The sequence below is a fragment of the Amphiura filiformis genome, chromosome 2 (genome assembly GCF_039555335.1).
Source record: "Amphiura filiformis chromosome 2, Afil_fr2py, whole genome shotgun sequence".
Taxonomy (NCBI): domain Eukaryota; kingdom Metazoa; phylum Echinodermata; class Ophiuroidea; order Amphilepidida; family Amphiuridae; genus Amphiura; species Amphiura filiformis.
Genome location: NC_092629.1, coordinates 81747810 through 81770291, shown reverse-complemented (window position 1 = coordinate 81770291; position 22482 = coordinate 81747810). Strand labels below are relative to the sequence as shown.

Sequence of the window (22482 nt, the reverse complement as noted above, 5' to 3'; positions counted from 1 at the left end):
AGTACCGTAATTTACACAATTTTTTTAATACCTGAAACATGGTCTTTATAAAATAAGAGGAAAAAAGCTGAAAATTCTCGAAAAAGGCTGAAAATGAGGGTAAGATGGCTCAAATTGGGATGAAAATAAAAGAAAACACATGCATTTCAGGAATAAAAAAGAGAAAATCAGCTGAAAAGAGGAAAAGTTTCGGGTCTGATTATCAGTTCCAAATGGAAATTTACATGCATTTTAAAACATTCAAAATACATAAGTCAAAATTTCACATAAATCCTAAACTGGAACTAAGGTTCAGACATTCCTGGGTACACGAAAAAGTGGGCGGTTTTGACAGTTGCCACTCTGCAGGGCCGCTTCTTGGGTGCTTATTAGGTTGAATAAGGTAAATAATTGTATGTCACCACCCGTCTTTTGCATGGACAATCTTCAGAAGGAACCCCATTACCACCATATGTGACTATATGTTGATGCGACCAAAAAGTGACTAAAAATTAATGATGACTGCATGGATAATTTAATATGATAAATTTACAAATATTGGTCATCAATTATCTTTTTCTGACATCCCTAATAGGCCATTTATACATGCTGAGCTTACCTGGTGTAATTTAGCACTAAGTATGATAAACTATCATCTACTAGTACTACAATGTAGTATCTATCAGGAAATACAAAACATGGCTGTCATATCGCATACAGAATGGCACTACATCAACGCCAACCAACTCGGTCGGGTGGAAAATATTCATATTTAGCGACGATTGTCGCAGATACAGAGAAGAAATAACATTCACGCCTGAACGAAAGCTCAATGTTCCACTGATTAATATGCTATTTAAGTAAACATGTCGAATATGTAGTCTGCAATATGAAATGCCAACAATTTTCAATGCCTCAATCTTTTGAGAAAATTATGCACAGTTCGTCTGCAACTTGTTGAAAATTATCATAACTTTCGATTAAGCAATGGTTCGGTAGACTTGTAAACAAACAATACAAAACAAGTTTTGCACAAAACTGATTTGCAAAAGCAGATTTGTGAATTGAAACTGGAACCTCAAGATTTTGCGATTTACCAAAAATAGTACGCCCGTAAAATCAAGTTTCATTCAATAGCTGTCTGATTTGTTGTATACATGTGTATATGGGAATCAGTTTATTTGGAATATTGTGTTGGCAAGGCATTTAAAGTACAATACTATTACGGTACTATGCCCCTAAGGCAGTACATTGTATACATGCTGCATGGAGGCAAAATCTGTGTTTGCTTTTTACACAAATTTTGTTCCAATCCAAATTGCTGCTTTATATCACTTCCAGGCATCGGGCTATTCAGATATTTTTAAACAGGATGGTTTGGGGGACAGCCTGTCACAGCCCCAAGGTGAGAATCGGAGTGGGGTACTCACTATACAGATGTGCACTACATTTTCAGCCTTTGGGGTATCAATTAATTTACCCCCTTTTTCTTGGCCAATTTTGGTATATGGATAGATAATTTTTTTCTCAATCTTTTTGGAAAATAGCCCAATTTTGCCTCACTGTATCGAAAAGTATTTTAAATTTACCAAAAATTTGGGGGAAAGTTGTAAAAACTAGCGAAAAACCCGTTCGCAGAAATTTGTTTTAAAAAAAAAATTTTGGGTGGGATGGATTTTGAAAAAGTGACCTATTTTGTCAGGGAGGCATTTTTGTGAAAAGTGGACCATCCCAAAAAATGTTTTACCTTTTTTGACAAAAAAGCATAAAAAACCTGATTCTTTTTGCTTGCTACACTCACAATTTGGGATTTGGGCTTTTATTGCTTTTGCCAATTTGGGGGTGACGGTGCAGTTATACATAGGACTGATTTTTACTTTTGGTATAGGCCTACACATCGATTCAATGGGTCCAAATCTCTTGAAATATCGGTATATTGATCAATGAGTTGACTTTCAGATTCTCTTTCCCATTTGCGAGCGTAGTGAGAGAAAAAGAGTTTTTATGCTTTTTGGTAAAAAGACTACATTTTGAAAAAAGTCCACTTTTTCAAAATCTGCCCCCCCAAGTCCACTTTTTCAAAATCAGCCCCCCCCCCCCAATAAATCCTGGTTACAGGTCTGACCAAACCAAGATCCATGACCAAACCAAGAGGATGGTAATGTGATAAGCATACAATACAGCTTTCTGTCTCATTTTTGAAATTGAAGGTATGCACTAAAATGTAATATTTTGTGGTGTCAGAGTATTACCGTACTGACGCGAGTATAGTCCCACCCCGCTTTTGGGTGAACATTTTTCAAAATTGGGGGTGGGACTATACTCGAATTTCAAAAAAAAAAAAAAAAAAATTATTTAATTTTTTATTTTTTGAGTTTTGAGTGTCCCTGGACCTGACCTAAATGCTAGGATCATTCATGGTTGACCTAAAAAAAAAAAAAAAAAAAAAAAAATTTCAAGATGTTTTGTTATTTTTTAATATGAAAATTGATAATTTGTATTCATGTCATACTCTATTAATGATTTCAAAATGCATTGAATTTGAATGCATTTTGAAATCATTAATAGAGTATGACATGAATACAAATTATCAATTTTCATATTAAAAATAACAAAACATCTTGAATTTTTTTTTTTTTTTTTTTTTTTTAGGTCAACCATGAATGATCCTAGCATTTAGGTCTAGGTCCTGGGACACTCCAAAGACGAACAAATAAATAACTTTAAAAATTTTTATTTCTGAAATTTTCCAAAAGTTTGGGGGTGGGACTTTACTCGAAGGTGGGACTATACTCGCGTCAGTACGGTAATTTTTGTTTAAAACTTTGACCTCACACATAATGTCTGTCCTGTACATTTTACTGTAGGCCAAAATCCTCACTAGTACTACAGATCTTGTGAACAATCCGAGGCTCAGTGAAAAATACACTACAATGTATGAGCCAAATAATTTTACAAACTATAATAATTATATTATACTAACTTACTAAGTATATATCAACACCCCCCTCCTCATTTACTCAAAGCATAAAGCTTTCTCTCCTCCACCTACATGTACAGTGGCGGTGCCTTAGGGCAAATCCCCAGTAAAAACCCAAATTTACAATTTTGCGATTTTGCCCCCCCCCCCTGAAATTCACTTCCCACCCCCAAAAAAAAAAAAAAAATTCCAGGCACCGCCACTGTCCATGTAGACAAATCACTGATCAAATGAAAGTTGTTGAACCCTTCAGTATCTCTAGGAGAGGTGTGTAACTACATGCTACAAAATAATGAATAATATTATGTACAAAATACAAGTACTGCCACCATTACTCATATATTCTGACAAATACATTTCGAAATAGAAATTAATAATTTCCATGCAACAATTGAGTACCTCCTCAACAATTGCACCCAATGTTGACCTCTTTTGATTTTATTACTGGTACATCATTCTTTTCTTTCAAAGGAAAGTATTTTTATGATTGGCCTACGTGGCAAAACAACCTGACAGAGTCATCATGCAGCCTACATGCAGTATTACATACTGACTGTACCATGTATAAGTATAAGTCGGTCTTGTCTCAATTTGATAGTAACGCCATGTTGGATTTCGCAGAGGCAGATTCAAATCGCTCTCGCTAAGCTAATCCAGCAGGGATGTAGGCCTACACATATGTTTATAAAGGCAATTTGTCCGTATGCTGGCGACACAACCATGTTTAACGGATTACTAAATTGTTTAACTGCTATTCTTAAACACTTGAGAACGTTCCTGCAATCTCATTGATTCTTTACCCGTGTGATATGACATGATATCACACGGGTCAGCGCGTGTGCATCGGCGCGATACGTGTGCTCGCTATTTGAACCAATAGGAGGCGCATAGCAACAACAGGACTGATCGATTTTAAGCCCTAGGTAGTTCCTTTTAAAATGTAGGATTTAATTTGATTCAAATTTTGTAAATATTTCTATTTGAATTGAAGTGTTTAAGAATGAGAATAAAGGTATTGTTTTTAGCCGCTGTAATAAATTGCTAAAGCTTTTAAAAGATTATATACTTTGTTGAATAAGAAAAAAAAATATGGACTAACTCAAGAAAACAATGCAGGTGAGGACAAAAACCAAAAAATTAATTTCATTTTAGGCCTTAAAATAATCTTAAAACAAAATAGTTGGGTACTGACTCAGAAGTACAAACATAAAATTGGGCTTCCATTTAAAAACCACATTCCCCTTGTGGAAGATTTTGGAAATATCTGCCACAGGGGGAGTATGAATTTCAAATGGAATGAACACATAAAGGCAGCTCAATTTGAATTTCATACATGTACACCCTCTGAGAAAGATTCAACCAGAATCTTCCCCCAAGGGACAGTGTGGATTTTAAATGGAATAGCCCATTTCTTGATTCATTGTTATCAGCAACAGAATAGATTTCCCTATTTACATTGTTTAGATTAGAAATATTCAAGGCTTTGGAATACTGTCATCAATATTAAAGACAAATTGTGTTTTTATTTTTGTTAAGATTTTCCAACCGTTTCTCAAAAGACTTCCAAAATTCCTGTAGAGCCTTGCCATTGTCAAGCAAAACGCACAGTAAGCGTAGTAAAACAGGTCTTTTCTTTCCAAAATGGAATTGAAAAGGGACGGGTAATGAACCATAAAATCTGTCGAAATAAAAGGAATTGGCACCATTGATTTCATTTCAACTTGATTTTTCTTTGTTGTTTGAACTTTAAAGTCATGTAGCTACACTCAGAAATGTTTGTACATGGGAGCAAGTGCAGTATCGTATTGAGAACAACAGTTCAAAGAAACAACCCTCCTAGCACTGTGACTCACGGAAGTTGTACTGGTCCAATGTGTTTACTATTAAATGTAAATTTATATTTAAAATTAATTTATACAACTTTTTAAAATTTTAATGCCAAATCAAGTGTCTTTTCAGTTTGTTTTTATTTTTTAATCAATTTCATGACAAATGCATACATGATTGTAAAACACACACAAATTGGCTTAGGAAGATCTTCAACATGGGGGGGGGGTCTGAAACTTGGAAAAAATTGGTGGGCCAACTAAAGCTAAACCCTCCCCCTCAGAGTCAGAAAATTTTGCAAAATATAGGTCACAAACACCCATTGTCCTGGGCCCATTGTCTCTCTATTTTATCACAATTTTTTTTTGGGGGGGGGGCTGAAAGATATGCCAGTCCTTCGCACCAAAATTATTGAGGGGGCTGAGCCCCCTACATGTACATGTAGTTCCTAAGCCTATTTTAAATGCAATCAAAATTTGTGAATTTTGAATTTTTGTCAGTTAATTTTGTCCTGGCTCATTACGAGTCTCCTCCTCTGCCACCAGGTTGGTATACGAATGTATGCATAAATGCACGTACATGTACAATTGTACATAGTACATGTAGGGCTATCATTTTAACTGACATAAAATTCAGAGTGGCAGTTAAGAATCTATTTCTAATCAATTTCTGCATTACTCCCAATCCCAATCCAATATACTCAATGGCCCCTTATTGATTAGTACCAATGGACAATACTATTTGTTTGGGGTCAGCCACAATAGTCATACACTGTTTGAAAGGATAAAAGGATGAAAATATCCAATATTTTATTTTAGTATGGGATTATGATGGCATTAAAACTTATGCTTGCATGATCAAGAAAGAAGCTGCATAATAATTATGATTTTATAAATAGATTTTCACTGAACATTTTGAACAGTGGTGTACTCCTTGTTCCAATTTTTTGCTATTTTGTATGTATTTTTGTATGTTCAGAACAGCACTTGTTCATTCCGGTGGGGAAGATAACTTTTTGACATTACAAAATCCACTTGTGAGTGCAATTGAAGGTCACTTTGCAGCCATGCACGCTTCGTCCGTGCACCCCCCCCCCCTAGGCCTGAGGAACTGAAACCAGTTCTAGTTCGGAATGGATCAAACATACAATTACAAATATCCAATACAGTACATTAGAACTTGCCCCATTCGCAAACCGCAATGCCCAGTGCCGCCGATAAGAGCTCTTGCCGCCGATAGCCATTACTGGCCCGGGGGTAAAATGAACGTCAGGGCCCCCTTTTTTACGGGCCCCCTGAGGCCCCTTCTTTTCTTTGCTTTTATGTGCCCATTAAGGTATGTTTTCTTAAGTTTGGGCCCCCTAGGGCCCCGGGCCTGGGGTAACGCACCCCCTTAACCACCCTTGGATCATAGGTATGAGAGTACAGCACAGAGCCCGTGCTAACTTCAAATGAAATGTTTTGACGCAACTTGTATTGAATATTGATGACAAAAATGTACATTGTACACCATCCAGAGTAGGTGTGCGATATCGTGCTCGGCGACAATAACGTGAGAAAATATTAATCGCGATGCGTTAATTCTTGACTGCTTCATCAATGACCCCACGATAAACTATAATAGACTCAACAACTCCCAAATGAAAGCTGAATAAAGTCACCAATTTGGCAATAATATTCATAGTTTGTAATCAGATTTTACCCTTCCAAATATAATGAAGCACTTACATGTACATGTATGATAGCTCTAGTATAGAGCCTCTCTGCCATTGCCCAATAGCACAAGTAATTTATATGAGGTCTGACTACCACAAGCAATCCAAGTTCTGACTGGGCAGGATCATTCGTCTTCAAACCTCTTACTTGTACGCGCCTCGATGTCAGCGCTACGCGCCTCTACTGTTTGCACATCGCGATCCGAGGGAACTGACTAAGTTCTAGTATATGATGCAATGAGGAGGGAATAAAGATCGGAAATGACGTAATAGAAACATTGTTTAAGATTTTAACTTTACTACAATTTGTTTGAGTCTTTAAAATTTATCGCGATATGATCGATATGGTGATAAATTTTGCCGAAATATCACGACATAGAAAACCTGGCGATGCCCAACCTTAATCCAGAGTGATAGCAGGCAGTATGTGTATGTGCCAATTAAGTGGTAATATTTGCTGTCGGATGACCAGAAATTCACTGCAGATTATCCGTCGGATGCCCATGAAAAAATTTAATCCGTTTTGGAGTGTCCCTGGACCAAGAGCTAAATGCTAGGATCATTTAAAAAAAATTTTTTTTTTTTTTTTTTGTGCAAAGTGATCATTTTGACGATGCATTACATTTTGAGATGCATTATATCACCGTTTAAGTCCAGGCTATGTCTCGGCAGTGCGGGGAGTTGCGGACCCATTGAGCTGTTACATCCCCCAGCTAAGTCCTTGCTATACTTTATTGTCCGGGTCCTGGGAGTCAGGATTGCAATTGACAACAGCATAAGCCAGTACTGTGACAATTTTGGCAGTAAAATGTGTCATCATGAAATCTTGTATTTAGTGTAGAACTGACAGTCGACAGTCCTCGACACAGTCACACACTATTGAATCAGATAATGCTAGTTACTACATGTGTATCAACTATCATGCAGTCATAGAAATTATCTATAAAACTGTGTACAGAGTTAACACAGAATGTGGCTTGTGTAACAGCACACCTTATCTAGAGATAGCAATTGATACTAGGATCATTTAGCTGATAATGAGTGTAAATAATTACTGTATCTATTAGCAATGATAGTTTAATTATTTTACTGAGTGGTGTCATTTACCTACATGTGAGTCTTGCCCGTATACCAATCTTACCAGTCCTGTTTACACTTTTAATTTAATGAAAAGTCGAATTTGATGTTGCTTTGAATTCCATGCATCATATTACCGTAATCACCCCCATAATGATAATCATGACTTTCCACTGCTTTTTTAGTTGGGATACTGGAGAGGATTTACTATGATCAGAAATTTAACCCAGACTATACTAAATGGTAAATTATCTTATTACAATCTTGTCCAATAATTTGATGTTTTAGACCTTTCATCTTCTGATTGGAAGACTTCATAATAATGTGATGAACCAGCAACACTCCACAGAGTGTTGTGTTTCAGGTCTGTTGATTCCACTGACTATTTGCGATTGAATACATGATACATCAACAACAACATTTTAATTGAATCAATGACTTGTGACAAATAAATAATAAATAAATAAATAAATAAATAAATTTCATGTTTTCACTTGACAGTGAGTCGCAAATCAATCGAAAGTGATGTGGCACTGACCCACAGAATACTAGCTTTTGGCACGCGTCGCATACCGTGATACTTTTGCCCAATCCCCACAGCACTTTATCATAGCCAGTGTTGACTGGTGATAAAATTCAAGAATTCAAGAACACCACAGCGCATGCGTATGACCTTTTTAGCCTACGGTACGGTATGTCTTGTATCGTTGAAATGAAATAAGAAAACTTCATCACGAATTCACTCACCTTGCGATCCTACACCACCAGTTGAAATAAACTCAGAACTTCCCCAAAAAAGCAAATGTTATTCCTCAAAACAACATGTAACTTCATTAATAAAAAATTGAACAAAAAGTAATTTTTCTCACCCACTATATCTGCTCGCTAGGTATAGCGGGTGAGAAAAATTACTTTTTGTTAAATTTTTTATTTTATGAAATATATGGCAAAATGGCGAGTCTAAGAACTCCATCGCGCATGCACCATGCGTATGACTCTTTGATGATAAAATTAGTCTTGGGCCAGACTGTATATGTGTGGCTATCACATGTTTGTTAGGATCGACGAGCGTCAGACCGACACAAACTGGCTGTGTAGTGTGTACATACATTGTATGAGACTATCATAAAATATATCGTGACGTCCGACTCGACATTAGAACCATTGGAGTACGGAAGAAATAGTCCCAAACAGAAATGTTTGGTAGACTCATAACCGGTGCGATCTTACCTTTCCGATGTTGATTAAGATACTTCTTGCATCGATCCCGAGATGCGGAAAAACCAATAGTCATTTTGTCCCACATAAATGAATAAATAACAAAAACCCCGATCCCCTGGTGGACTCACCCAAAAGGTGACGTCACACCATATGATCGTCCCTTATCCGACTTGGGATCCCCTACTCGGACCAAACTTGTAGGGGTGGCGGGGTCGGGATAATCAACATCGGAAAGGTAAGATCGCACGGTTATGAGTCTACCAAACATTTCTGTTTGGGACTAGACTCAGTACACCGGTCGATCTTACCGCTTCGATGTTGATTAAGATACTTCTTGCATCAACATCTGAAAGATCGATCTAGCAAGTAACCGACGGATGGAGGTACAAGATTGGTCAGCATCTGATCAGGGATCGGGAGCGGTAACGATGGTTTTCGCGAGGTCAGAAAATATTTTCCCCAACGGTCGGGAAACAAAAAGACCACGCGATCACAGACATAAACCTCCTTACTTAATAAGTTTGGTGGTTAAGAATAGCGACACTGGTTCCTACCATGCTGAGTATTCTGTATAGTCTGAAAACCTGGTACCCGTACACCACCGTATTATGATCGCCGAACAATGTCCCGGTAAACCTCCCGCCCGTCTCTGATTACTAACGTAAACGGAAGTATCGTAGAGAAGGCGAAGGTGGCTTCCGGGACACCGCCTGCTAGATCTCCTCAAGGGACAACCGAACGGTATACCCAAGATGATGAGATAGCTCGTGTCGAGTGGGTCGTGGGACGCGAAACCTTCGCGATCCCCCCGGACCCCACCAACACCTGGACCAGCCATTGCGACAGCGGCTGGACCGAAAGGCTCTGTAAGGGTGATGAATGCGGTCGTGAGTCCTCGCAAGGCTTGTGTTCGGAAGAAATAGTGCTGCAGCGCCTTATCGGACACCCCAGCCTATCTTTGGCTTCAGCCGAACCTTGCCCAACCCTGGGGATTGGAGAGGGACGAATGTCGGTATGCACCGCGCCCGTACGCAGTCACGAGAACAGAGCGCCGAAACAGTGTCGCTCCAGTGTTTGTGAACACGGAAGCTAACCTCGAGACCGTGTGCAACTCAGCACCGCCGTCCGAAGCCAACGCCAAACCGGAAAGCCATCTTGAGAGTTACGTATTTAAGTTGCCGCTTTTGACGGAAGGTCAAAAGGGTGACCCTTAAAGTAATCTAAGACTGTGTTGGGATCCCTTAGGAGGATCACTTTCCTTTTTGGTAGACACTCGTTGAACATACCGTCGAGGCGTAGACTAATAAGGTAACCATCGGCTATGATAGTCTAACCCGCCTCGAAACCTCGGTGAATGGAGAGGACAGCTGACTTATAGCTGGCCCCAGTGGCCCGCTGAAGTCTTGCTTGGAACTTTTCTGTCAGAAACTCCGGAACTAGCAGCACAGAGGCTCTAGCGGTAGAGCTATTTGTCTCATTGCACCAAGCGTAGTATGGAGCCAGACTCTGGCTATACGCACGGAGGGTAGACTTCCGCCTAGCCCCGGCGATGAGAAAAACAGCTTCTGATGAAAAGTATCCCTCCGCTGCGTGTTCCCTGGTAAGGGCCATGCAGCTAACTGCAGGTGCTCTAGTGATAGACGGGGTACCTCCGCTCCGGGCATCCGGAGTAGATCTGGTACTGGGAGTGCCAGCGGCCTTGCCGCTAGCAGAATGACAATGCAGTCTTCCCACCCGATCTTGGCCACCACCCTCATGAGTAGTGAGATCGGAGGGACTGCATAAGCTGTCATCCTCCCCAGTCTATGGACAGAGCGCCCACGGTGAATGCTTGGGGTCCGCGACCCTTGAGCAGTACACCGGCAGTGGATGATTGCGATGAGATGCGAACAGATCTTTCGAGGGGTGGTACATCCCTTGAAGATCGTCTGAGCGACCTGCGAGCAAGGGACCATTCTGCTGGTCCGACACCCTTCCTCGTGACAGGTTGTGCGCGAGGATGCTGGTGACGCCCGCGATGTGTATCGCTCTCATCGTAATCTGCCTGAACTTGCACCACCCTATCAGGTGTCGTGCATGCAGGCTCAATCGTGGTGGCCCGGAGTCCCCTTGTCTGTTGGGGTAGGCTACCACGGTTGTGTTATCCGTCAGGACAACGGTATGTGATTCCACGATCACCTCCTCGTAAGCGAGGGAGGTTGATGTGAAACTCTGTCTCTATGGCCCCATAGGCCCGAGACGGAGTCTCCGTGGATGTGGACCCCCAGCCCGCTTTTGACGCTATGGTCGTCACTACGTGACATACCGGGGGTGCAGGAAACCTGACACCCTGGGTCAAATTGGGCTGATGGGTCCACCACCAGAGTTCCTCTCGCGCGATCTCCGACAACGGAACCGCGAGGGATATTGGGTGACGACTGGGCCTGCAAGCAGGCTAGAAGGTGTAGTTGGGTAAGCCTAACGTAGAAACGGCAGTACAGCACGAGGTCTACCATACTGGCCATTAGGCCTACCACCTTCATCCATGCCACAGCGGGTTTTGCCCGAGACTCGGCCAAGAGTCAGGCACACCGCACCATGTTCGTCACCCGCTCGGGTGAGAGCACCGCGAACCCCTCCGTGAGGGTGATCTGGGCCCCTACAAAATAGTGGTGTCTGCGTCGGGACCACGCTGGACTTTTTGAGTTGATCAAAAATCCAGGGTCCCGCACCTCACGGACTATCAACCCCATGAGACCCGTAGTCTTCAGTGGAGTGCGTCCAGATATGAGCCAAACGTCCAGGTAGCAACTGATGTTGACACCCCTGTGCTTCAGGTACGCTGCCACCGCTCTGACCAAGAGTGTTAAACACCCTGGGAGAGATGGACAGGCCGGATGGCCGGTATCAAAACTGGTAATTTTGATCCTGTACCTAGAAGCGCAGATGCCTCCAATCTTGAGAGGCGATTGGCATATGCAGATAGGCGTCCGAGAGATCTAGCGATGCTGTTCCCATGCCCCTGATGGGGCAGGCTAGCACCGAGGCGAGAGTCCCCATTCTGAACCTCTTGGGCCTGAAGAACGTGTTCAACAGCCTGCGGTTCCGGATGGGGCTCCCGTCGCCGGTCTTCCTTGGAGCCAATGGCTCCAAGATCACCCTTAGAACGGGGGTAGCCGGGACAATCGCCCGCTTCGTGAGAAGCTGTGTGATCCCTGTCAGTAGTGCCCGACGCTGGGGGCCGTCTGACGGCACTACTGTGGACCTCTGAAATGTGCAGACGAATGTGGGGAGACTGGGTTGCCAGTCTGTAACCCCCACTCACCACTGACCATACCCAGGCGCTCAAAGAGATGGTTTCCCACCTCTGGGTGAAAGCCATAAGCGGTCGATCCACTGGGAGATCCCCTGTGGAAAAACCGCTGAGCCCCCAGGAATGCTCTGCCTAGCTTCCCTTGGAAGAGCGCTTGCTCTTCTTCGGGCTTGCCAGCTGTTCCTGTGCTACCCTTGCGCCTCCCAGAAATGGGTGCTGCAGAGGTAGTGGGCTCGGGTACTGTTGGTGGTGCACGGCCTGCTGAAGTCGGAGCTCCTACCCATGGTAAGGGCAGTTTCCGACCTCTTCAGAGTGCTCCGTTGGTAGCTTCTTTGCACGGTCCTCCACCGTAGCGCAGAAGCATCCAAAGAGAAAAAGGACCCTGCCTTTCCATCGCGTTGAGCGATTGGAGTGGCAGGCCCCTCCCCGGGCGCTGAGTGGACACCCTATGGGCTAGGCCCATGGAGCTCTCGTTGAGGCTAGCTGTTAGCACCGCTAATAGGCTCACCTCATGGAAGAGCTCAGATGTTGTCTGAGCGTGATACGCTTGACGACATCTGGGTCCCTCTCGGATCCCCTCAGGTAGGTCCTGTGGTCCTCCCCCGCTACACGCAGAGGCGTGCAAGCACGCCGGCGCCATAGCTCTACTGAGCTCGACAGCCCCACGATATCTACCCGTGAGGTTTGCGGGAATGAGAGTGCAGGCGCCCCTGTGAGGAAGCAGCAGCTGAGCATCCTACTGAAAGGATCCCTGGTCCTCCTCCATGGACTCCCCCTTAGGGGGTGTCGGAGGAAGATCAGTGCTGTTGCTCCCCTCGCGGGGCAGCGGGGAAGGAGATTGTAGTGATGTCACTACCGGACTCAGCTTCCGACTCCTTTCCCTCGCCACAGTATCCGTATCATGCTCCGATGATGACGGTAACTGTGGACGGGCATCTGAAAGCGGGTAAGAAGGCATAACCACTGTGTGGCTCGCCGACTACCTGCCAGCAGAAGAGGGAGTACTCCCGCAAGACCCTGAGGTATCCGCCATGGCACCACTGGGTCCGCATGCTCTCGCAGCCGTCGTCCTAGCGCTAGCAGCACGGGGCCTACCCTGATAAAGATCTGGGTTAGCCCCATGCCGGCTGGCCTGGTCAACAGCTGATGTTGATACTGCGTGGCCATCGCTAGGCGACACTTGCCACGGTGCTGGGCCGTGGAAGAAACACCCTGCGGCGGGTACCACGGGCATACCCAGCCGGCAGCTGACCCTGAAAGGATCCGCCACCAGGGTAACCCCATGGTACTGCAGTACCAGCACCGCCTCCCCCCCCCCCTTGTTGCCACAGAGACTGTGGTGACTAAGGCGGGTGCTGCGGTACCGGTGCGGTATCAGCGTGGGTACCCGTGAGGGTTCCCAACTGTGGACCGCTGTACCCTCGCCACACCGCGTTCCCTGTTTGGGGGCTCAAGCTGTGTGCTGGCGTGGTACCGGCGCCGGTACTAGCATGGGTACCCGTGAGGGTTCCCGGTTGTGTACCGCTGTATGCGTGGTTCCAGCGTAGGTGCCCGTGAGGGCTCCCGGCTGTGTACCACTGTACCCATGCCTCACTGCGTTCCCCGCAAGGGGATCAAGCCGTGTGTATGGTACCCGCTATACCGGCTGTCCCTTGGCTAGAGGGAGCTTGCCTAGTACCACGGGTAGCTGGCGTGCATACCCCGATCAATCACCTCGCCACCTGAATAGGCAGCGTCAATCAATGGAGCTATGCCCTGTTGATTTGACAGTGATCGATCAAGAGAGGGTAATTGACCCATTGACGGTAATGGATCACCCACGCTCCGCTGGCTCTCGAGGACATAAGTGGGTTGTTGATCAGCTAGGCTGTTCAAGCTACTTACTGTACCCTCTAGAGCTTCGCCCACGGTCGCTGTGTGTGGCGGACCACTCACGGCAGCTATGGGCGGGTGCATAGCGGCTACCACTGAAGTCAAGCCGTAGCTCGTCTTTGTAGCTGCCACCGAATGCACCTGGGTCGCTGTCCCGTGAGAGACTGCGAGCCCAACCCCTGAATAATCGCCAGCCAGTCCCTGTGGACAGCCAGCAGCTATTCTAGGGCCCAGGGTATCACTCGGCGGTGGAACGCTGCCGTGTGACAACCCCAGTTGGTTCTGCTAAGACTACACCCACAGCGTTAGCCGCGGTATCGTCTCTGCTGAACCCATGCATGCTAGGGTTCAACCCAGGCAAGCCCGGGGTCCCCTTGCATGCTGCCCGTCGCTGGCTACTACTGTGGCTGTTTGAGCCCGTAGATATGCCTGCAACAGACGGGTGTCCTCCTGCTAAAAACCCGTGAGGATTTTCGCTAGAGGACTGGTATCCTCCTGCTACAAAACCCGCTAGGGTTTTCGCTGGTGGTTACCGCTCTGCTGCCTGCTACTTTGCTCCGACGTATAGTCAGTGCTTTCGCTGGCTGCTGAGCCTTTGGACGCGCTTAGCAGTCCTCGAAGGAACCGCCTGCTTGTCCGGGGACCGGAGCCCCTTAAGCAGACCTGCCATGACCCATAGGGGCTGTCACAGCAGAATCTACCGTGTCGACTGGTATCCTCCTGCTGCAAAACCCGCTAGGGTTTTCGCTGGTGGTTACCGCTCTGCTGCCTGCTACTTTGCTCCGACGTATAGTCAGTGCTTTCGCTGGCTGCTGAGCCTTTGGACGCGCTTAGCAGTCCTCGAAGGAACCGCCTGCTTGTCCGGGACCGGAGCCCCTTAAGCAGACCTGCCATGACCCATAGGGGCTGTCACAGCAGAATCCACCGTATCGACCTTACCAGTGCCCTTGGTAGATTTCTTCTTCGTCTTATGGCGATGACGGAGCCTATCCCAATCGTCAAGCTGGAACTCGGAGAGTCCTAAGCAAAAGAAAGACATCTAGAAGATTGTGAGCACTCCTGTGGGTGAAACAGAGCGGTGTGGGTCCCGCTCCGTCACCAGGGAAGGGCAAGCCCGACAGGGCCGAGGCGAGCGAGGAGAAAGGGAGGGGGCACTACCCCCCAACACGCGACTCAAGCCCAGTAAGCAAACCTGAGCACGGAGGCTGGTCGCTAACGTTAGTGGTAAAGTAAGGACTGGCTAACTTTATTACTAAAATGTCAGACGGGTCCCTACCAATCCCCACCGTATGAATATCTGATTAACTCGCGTCTTTATTGGACGGTAATGAAGACATAACGATAGAGTAATCACCCTAACATAGCAACAATAACCTACCGTACATGAAATACAATGTGTATGTACAAACATCTATTGTAACTTACAGGCTGCAATGGTTGTTTTACGTGGGAAACAAAATGAATGGCGCCAACGAGCGGCCATTTTGAATTGCTCGTGTGTCCCGTATACAAACGGAGGCACGATATGTAGCTAAGTTTTGGATCGTTTTTTGTCACTTTTTCGCCAGAAAATGCCGTCAAAACTATCCTCAGCCGAACAATACCGGTTTGGTTTTACCTAAGGTGTGAAACTACAACCGTATATCTCGTCTTGGTCGAGAAATTGATACACAGTGCTATGAACAATCGATAGGCACGTCTGTGTCAGTCGGAGACCAAGGAGGATAAGGGACGATCATATGGTGTGACGTCACCTTTTGGGTGAGTCCACCGGGGATCGGGGTTTTTGTTATTTATTCATTTATGTGGGACAAAATGACTATTGGTTTTTCCGCATCTCGGGATCGATGCAAGAAGTATCTTAATCAACATCGGAAACGGTAAGATCGACCGGTGTACTGAGTCTATCGGGACTGAACGGGGACTGAAGCAAAGTGGCCATTTTTATGTTTGTAAATTGTACCGGGCAATTTTCGACACATATAGACTTACTACAAATTCATCTAAAGATAAGCAAAGGGTTGGGGATCCCATTTTTAACTGACCACTAAAATGTTTCGGAGATGATGGGGTCCGCTAAAAGTAGACCATTTCGGGGGCTGTATTTGGTGTACATGTCACGTTTTGTAACAATGAGTGAAAACGGACTACATTTGCTGGTGAATTAAAGTGACGTTGTTGTAGACAGCCGTTCCCGGAAGAACGGCTAGCTGTATACAAAATTACGACATCACAGCACGAACATGAGTTTACATGACGGTTTGTCGTCAAAACAAAGGTGCACAGCAAAATACAGTTCATACATGTATAAACAACATTTATGCCCAGCTTTCTGGTCGTAAATAAGCTGTGAGAACCGATGGACGCTCGCGAGTAGGATATAGGTACATACACATATACGCCGAGAGCTATAATTTACATAAAGCGAATGATGTACCGGTGCGCGATGTTCGCGCACGCCCAAACACGGCAGACTAAGGGGCTGGCATTTTCTTGGAAGGGGGTCCCAAAAATACAGGGGGGTCATAGAATTTTCAGACCAGAAATCTAGGGGGTTATAATTTTTTAACACCCAAAATAGGGGGGTTATAGAATTATTGAGGGCTGTGACTTAAAATTTTTTCTTTAACTTCACAATCGAAATGTGGGGCGTACAATCTAAAAATTTTACGCACTCCGCGCGCCTTCTTTACACTTACGATTAAAAAAATTCCGCGCTCCACGCACTTTCATCACTCATAAGTTTTGCCGTAGGCCTACTCAGCACCTTAGTTCCAGCGATGAATAATATGTCGACCCAAGATGGGAGGGGTCGTAAAAAAAATTTGCCCACGATAGGGGGGTCATAAAAAAATTGACTCTGGTCACCGACATATTTGGGACCACCCCTTCCGAAGAAAATGCCAGCCCTAAGCAAGTAAACGTTTTCTTACTAGCGATGGAAAAACTTTAAAAAAGGATAAGGAATTGGTAGCTTTTAGTCTAAAATGACGGTATTTTTTAGTTAAAGTGGAGGCTGGAACAAAACAGCACGCAAAAACAGGGTTCATTCATATATTTTCATGACTAAACGTTTAGTCATGAAAATATATGAAATGAATGAACCCCTAATTCAGGAACAGAGCTAGTTCTAGTAACTATAACTCAGCATACTGAGGTCCGTAGATGTCATTATGTCCCAGGGGGGCCACTCATATAAAAGTTGTAAGCATGCGTGTGAATGCACTTCAGAAAAGCACCCTTAACAAGGACAACCATTGTGTCTTCAAAATGACCCTTAAGAAGGATAATGGTTTGTTAACCATACCCTTAACTTGGACAAAGTTACAAGTGGATTAAATCCAACCCTTAGCAAGGGTGCATGATCAATTTTGAAGAAAAAAGTAGAAGAAATTATCTTTCAAGGTTTCTTATTTCCTTTATTAATTATACTCTAATTGGATACTTCCTAACTGGATTTGGTAGGCTTAGGCCTACTCAGTTATCATTATTCAACATAATTATCGCCTGCATTATTAGGGCAGTAGGCCTATATTTTATTATGACAATTGTAGGGACAGGAATGTGATTAGATTTAAATACCCTTAGCACGGACACATGGTGTTAAAAATGACACCCTTATTTGCTATAATCAATGATTCTTTTTCGCAGCCAGTGATTTAGTCACTCATGTTGTTGTTTTTAAAATTAATTTAAAACTTAAATAATAAAACATCATCAATACTAGATTCACAAATTGTTCATAAATTACTGTGCATGGTTATTTGATGATCATGGTACCATTTTAACAGCCGGTTGGAAGCTTTGTTTACGTTTACTGTGTGTTTGAATCAGCCGGTATCATGGGTATCATGGGTCCCACACACATAGTCCCATATCGTGTACATTGATGCAATTCATTGAATGGCAGGCCTACCACTACCAGTACCAAACATGCCAAATCAACATCGGACATTTCGGAGGAATCTCTAAGAACTACACCGTTTTCTCTTACCTTCCTTCGTTCTGGTTTCTTCTCCATTTCTGTACTTGTTGATATTTCACATATATTTCAGGATAACATAATGTTGACAGTAGTTCCATTGTATTATTCCCATATTACAGTGTATTTTGTGAGTGGCGAGAGATGCACACAATCCTCTATCGCCATTTTGTTTTCAGATGGCAACAAACCGTGGGAAATTGATTTATTGAACGCACGCCCTCTGAAATAGTGAAATTATCCATTGGTGGTGCCCTTGCCCTGGGTGGTTATGGTGCATGGTGCTGCATGCTGTGGTGCATGGTGGTGATGATGGTGGTGATGATGGTGGTGATGATGATGGTGGTGATGATGATGGTGGTAGTGATGGTGGTGGTGGTTTTGGTGGTGATGGTGGTGGTGATGGTGATGATGGTGGTGGTGATGGTGGTGATGATGGTGGTGATGGTGGTGATGATGATGTTGGTGCTGGTGGTGGTGGTGGTGATGATGGTGGTGGTGATGATGGTGGTGGTAGTGGTGATGGTGGTGATGATGGTGGTAGTGATGTGGTGATGGTGGTGGTGGTGCATCATGAGTGGTGTCGGTATTTGATGGTGGTGATGATGATGATGATGATGATGATGAAGATGGTGGTGATGATGATGATGATGATGAAGATGATGATGAAGATGGTGGTGATGATGATGATGATGATGATGATGATGATAATGATGATGATGATGAAGATGGTGGTGATGATGATGATGATGATGATGATGATGATGACGATAATGGTCAAGTAAATAGGTAATGTTGATGATTATGATGATGAATATCTTATGGTTATGGTGATGATGATGATGATGATGATGATGATGATGGTGGTGGCGATATGGTGTTGGTCATTATGAAATGATGATGATGATCACGATGTCGATGGTGTGATGATGATGGTCAAGTGAATATAGGTGATGCCATGATTATGATGGTGATGATGAGCCTAGTGTTGTTGTTGTTGTTGTTGTTGTTGTTGTTGTTGTTGTTGTTGTTGTTGTTGTTGTTGTTGTTGGTGGTGGTGGTGGTGGTGGTGGTGGTAGTGATGACGAGTAGTGATGTTGGTGGTGGTGGTGGTGGTGGTGGTGAATGATAAAGATAATGATGGGTATGAACTTTGAAAAATGCAATATAAACAGGGAATTTTCATCCAAGTACATGATGAAGATGGTGCATGGTGGTGATATTGATCATGACGATGATCATCATGACAGTAGGGCTATGGTCTTATATCCTTTGGAGGTCCACAGCTCATTAGACCCTAATACATGTTTCATACCCCGGTACTATTTTAGCCCAAAATTAAGGTGAGAAATTCTGTTTACTGGGCCTATTATTACACTATTTTAGTAAAAAGTGACATTATCATGTTTACAGGGCCAATTTTCAATATTACACTATTTTAGCCCAAAATTAAGGTGAGAAATTCTGTTTACTGGGCCTATTATTACACTATTTTAGTAAAAAGTGACATTATCATGTTTACAGGGCCAATTTTCAATATTACACTATTTTAGTAAAAAGTGAAATTATCATGTTTACAGGGCCAATTTCAATATTACACTATTTTAGTAAAAAATGAAATTATCATATTTACAGGGTCAATTTTTTTTTGTGGTGGGGGGGAGGTAGGGTTTTGAAATTTTCTTTTGGGGTTGTTAGGGGGACCATCCTATGATTTATATGGTGGTAATGGTGATGATGATGTACGGTAATCATGTATTGTGATCATGAATATAATTATGATGGAGCATCTCATAATAAAAATACCTTTAAAGGGAAAGCCAGCCTCAATGCAGAAGAGGTCTTGTAATTAGTTTCAGTGGCGTAGATTTCTTTTTGACATTGGGATGGGGGGGATGGTGTTGGAAACATTTTTGGAAATATAATGAATGCAGTATACTTTTGGCGACAAAATAAGTTCACGGTGCAAATGCGGGCGAAGCGCGTGAAAAATTTTGCTATTTTGAAGCTAAACTGATGAAATATGGTGCAAAAGCGGAATAAATGCTCGCGAAGCGCGCGAAAATTTGCACTTTTGGGGCTAAAATGGGCAAATATGAGGTTAATTTGATCAGAAACCCATATTCAGGCGTCAACATTGGGGGGGGGGGATGATTGTATGGAGCATGGGGGATGGGGGATAAATCCCCACCCCCCCCTGGGATCTACGCCTATGATTAGTTTGGGTCACTGTGAAAGGCATTTTTAGGATCACGCTTACATCCATGTTACACGACAGTCCACCAAACCATCAATGAGAACATGATAGTCCTCATCGACAATAATTTTAAAAAATTCCACCACAAAAAGTAAAATAAAATAAATCATTCCAATACCAATAAGTTCATCTCTTGAGCATACAAACCCGATCTCTGAAATAGATACCAGCCCGCGAATAGGCTGGCGAAAATATGGGCTGGCGAAAAGAAAAGTACATGATGTTTCGAGCTAATGAAAAAGAAAAAGGTAGGCCTATAATTAATTATATTTTCAAAAGAACAGATACGTGTTCAGTGTATCAAAAATACAAAATAAATAAGCAGAATGGGTGTTATGTTACCTTTCATCACAATACATTATTTAGGGTAGAGCATATGAGCTCATATGTGATGCGATCAAGCAAAATCAGTCGGAACTCGGAAATATTGAATTTTCAGTTTCTTATAGGATAGTAACAAACATTTGCAAAGCTACATTTTGCAGCAAACCCCACTGCAATTGAACAACCAGCTCCAAAGATATGAGCAATTAAAGACTTTCCATAACAATAGAAAACAAAACTAAAATAGTTCCTTTGTTAGGCCATATCTCAAAATCAATATTTCCGAGTTCCGACTGATTTTGCTTGATCGCATCACATATGAAAAATCAAAAATACAAATTGTACTATCATTTCAAAAGTATATAAATTTTAATAAGGCCTCAAGAGTTAGTGCATGATCATTTATTTATTTATTTATTTATTGGAACATACACTTTTATATCAGTGGCACACGCCTAACCAGCGGTGCGTTCAGAAACAATATACATATAAAAAACGAATTTTAAACACAACTGAATATACATGCCAAATTATAAGATATATAATAACAAAAGAAAAGAAATTGCCTGTCTCAACCCAAGTTGACTTGAAATGGGTTGTAAGCATGAAAATAAAACAAAATATAAAAATATTCAATTATACAGTTTAGCTAGCAACGCAGAATTCATCACATATAAATAAATACATTAAATATCAGTAGCGTTCAAACTGAATTCGGATCTTGCCTTCCATGCTCTTTTCACGAAGGATTTGCAGAATTTATCAAATGTGTGATAGAAATCTTCTGCCTTACTTATATTATCAAACAATTTTACACTTCCAAGGGTCATATTATACTTTACGTCTAAGTTACCAGAGATGAATAATTCCCAAATATCTATACCATTTAAATTAATTAGCTCTTTCTCAAGTTTACTGTATTCATCAGCCCTGATTGTGTTAAGTGAGTGACATGTGAAAAGGAAGTGTTTTACATCCTCGCGATCAATATTACATAATTTACAAATACCATCATTGTCTGGTGTCCATTTACAAATTTTACTGTCTAACGGGAGAGTGTTAGAGCGAATTTTGAATTTCAACGCGAGGCGCCATGAAAGTCAGTTGCATCTAAAAGATATGTCTCCATATATGGAGCGTCTTTAATTGCTAAGTAATCAACGAGTGAAGATTTAGTTTGAGCGTCCTCTTCCCATTTGTTATTAGAGATGTTATAAATACTATCTTTAATCGAATTCACCCAATGTGGATTACGAGGAGGTTTTCCGACCTTTGCGCAGGCGATGACATCATCTAAATCACATTCGGTTAAGATATTTTGGACACTATTTAAGAATTTGTAACGCAGCTTGTTAGGCTCGATGTTTAAGCTCATCATCGTGTTCAAAAGCAATTTTGGCCAGCGATGGGATTCCAAATCAATAACACGAGCAAAATATTTTACCCTGAAAGAATTCTGAATCGTGGAAATAGGGACCCATCCCAAATCGCCATAGAGCGCTGCACGTGGTGTATTGCGGGGGGCTTTGAGAATGTGACGCGCCATCTGAAGCTGAAGATTTTCAAGCTTATCAATATCGGATTGACTACTGGGAATCCACACTGCACTAGCATAATTAATTGATGGGAGCGCTATTGTTCTCCATAATATATCACCATAATAAACACGATTAAAATTGTCGAAATTACCTATTACAGACTTGATATATGCAATAATTCTATTACCTTTTTTTTTTTTTTTTTGAACGTGACCATGATCTGAGAGATTACGAGATATGGTAACACCTAGATACTTATAAGAGTCTACTTCTGATATGAATTTATCGCCTAATTTCCACAACTTATTTGCATCAGTACGTTGGCCTATTATTAATACATTAGATTTGTCATAATTAAAGCTTAGTTTCCATTCATCAGCAAATGCTGCTGCTAAACTTAACATTCTGTTCAACTCGTG

The 22482-nt window shown here is 42.8% G+C and overlaps 1 protein-coding gene across 1 annotated transcript in view; it reads right to left on the bottom strand.

Moving 5' to 3' along the window:
- Positions 1 to 18117, bottom strand: part of LOC140146698 (tetratricopeptide repeat protein 28-like) — a 119150-nt gene extending 101033 nt beyond the window's left edge. Inside the window, 1 exon segment of the mRNA XM_072168569.1 lies at positions 17957 to 18117. Within this exon segment, the coding sequence (XP_072024670.1) occupies positions 17957 to 17983 (27 nt within the window). The 5' untranslated portion in view covers positions 17984 to 18117.
- Positions 18118 to 22482: the final 4365 nt, after the last annotated feature.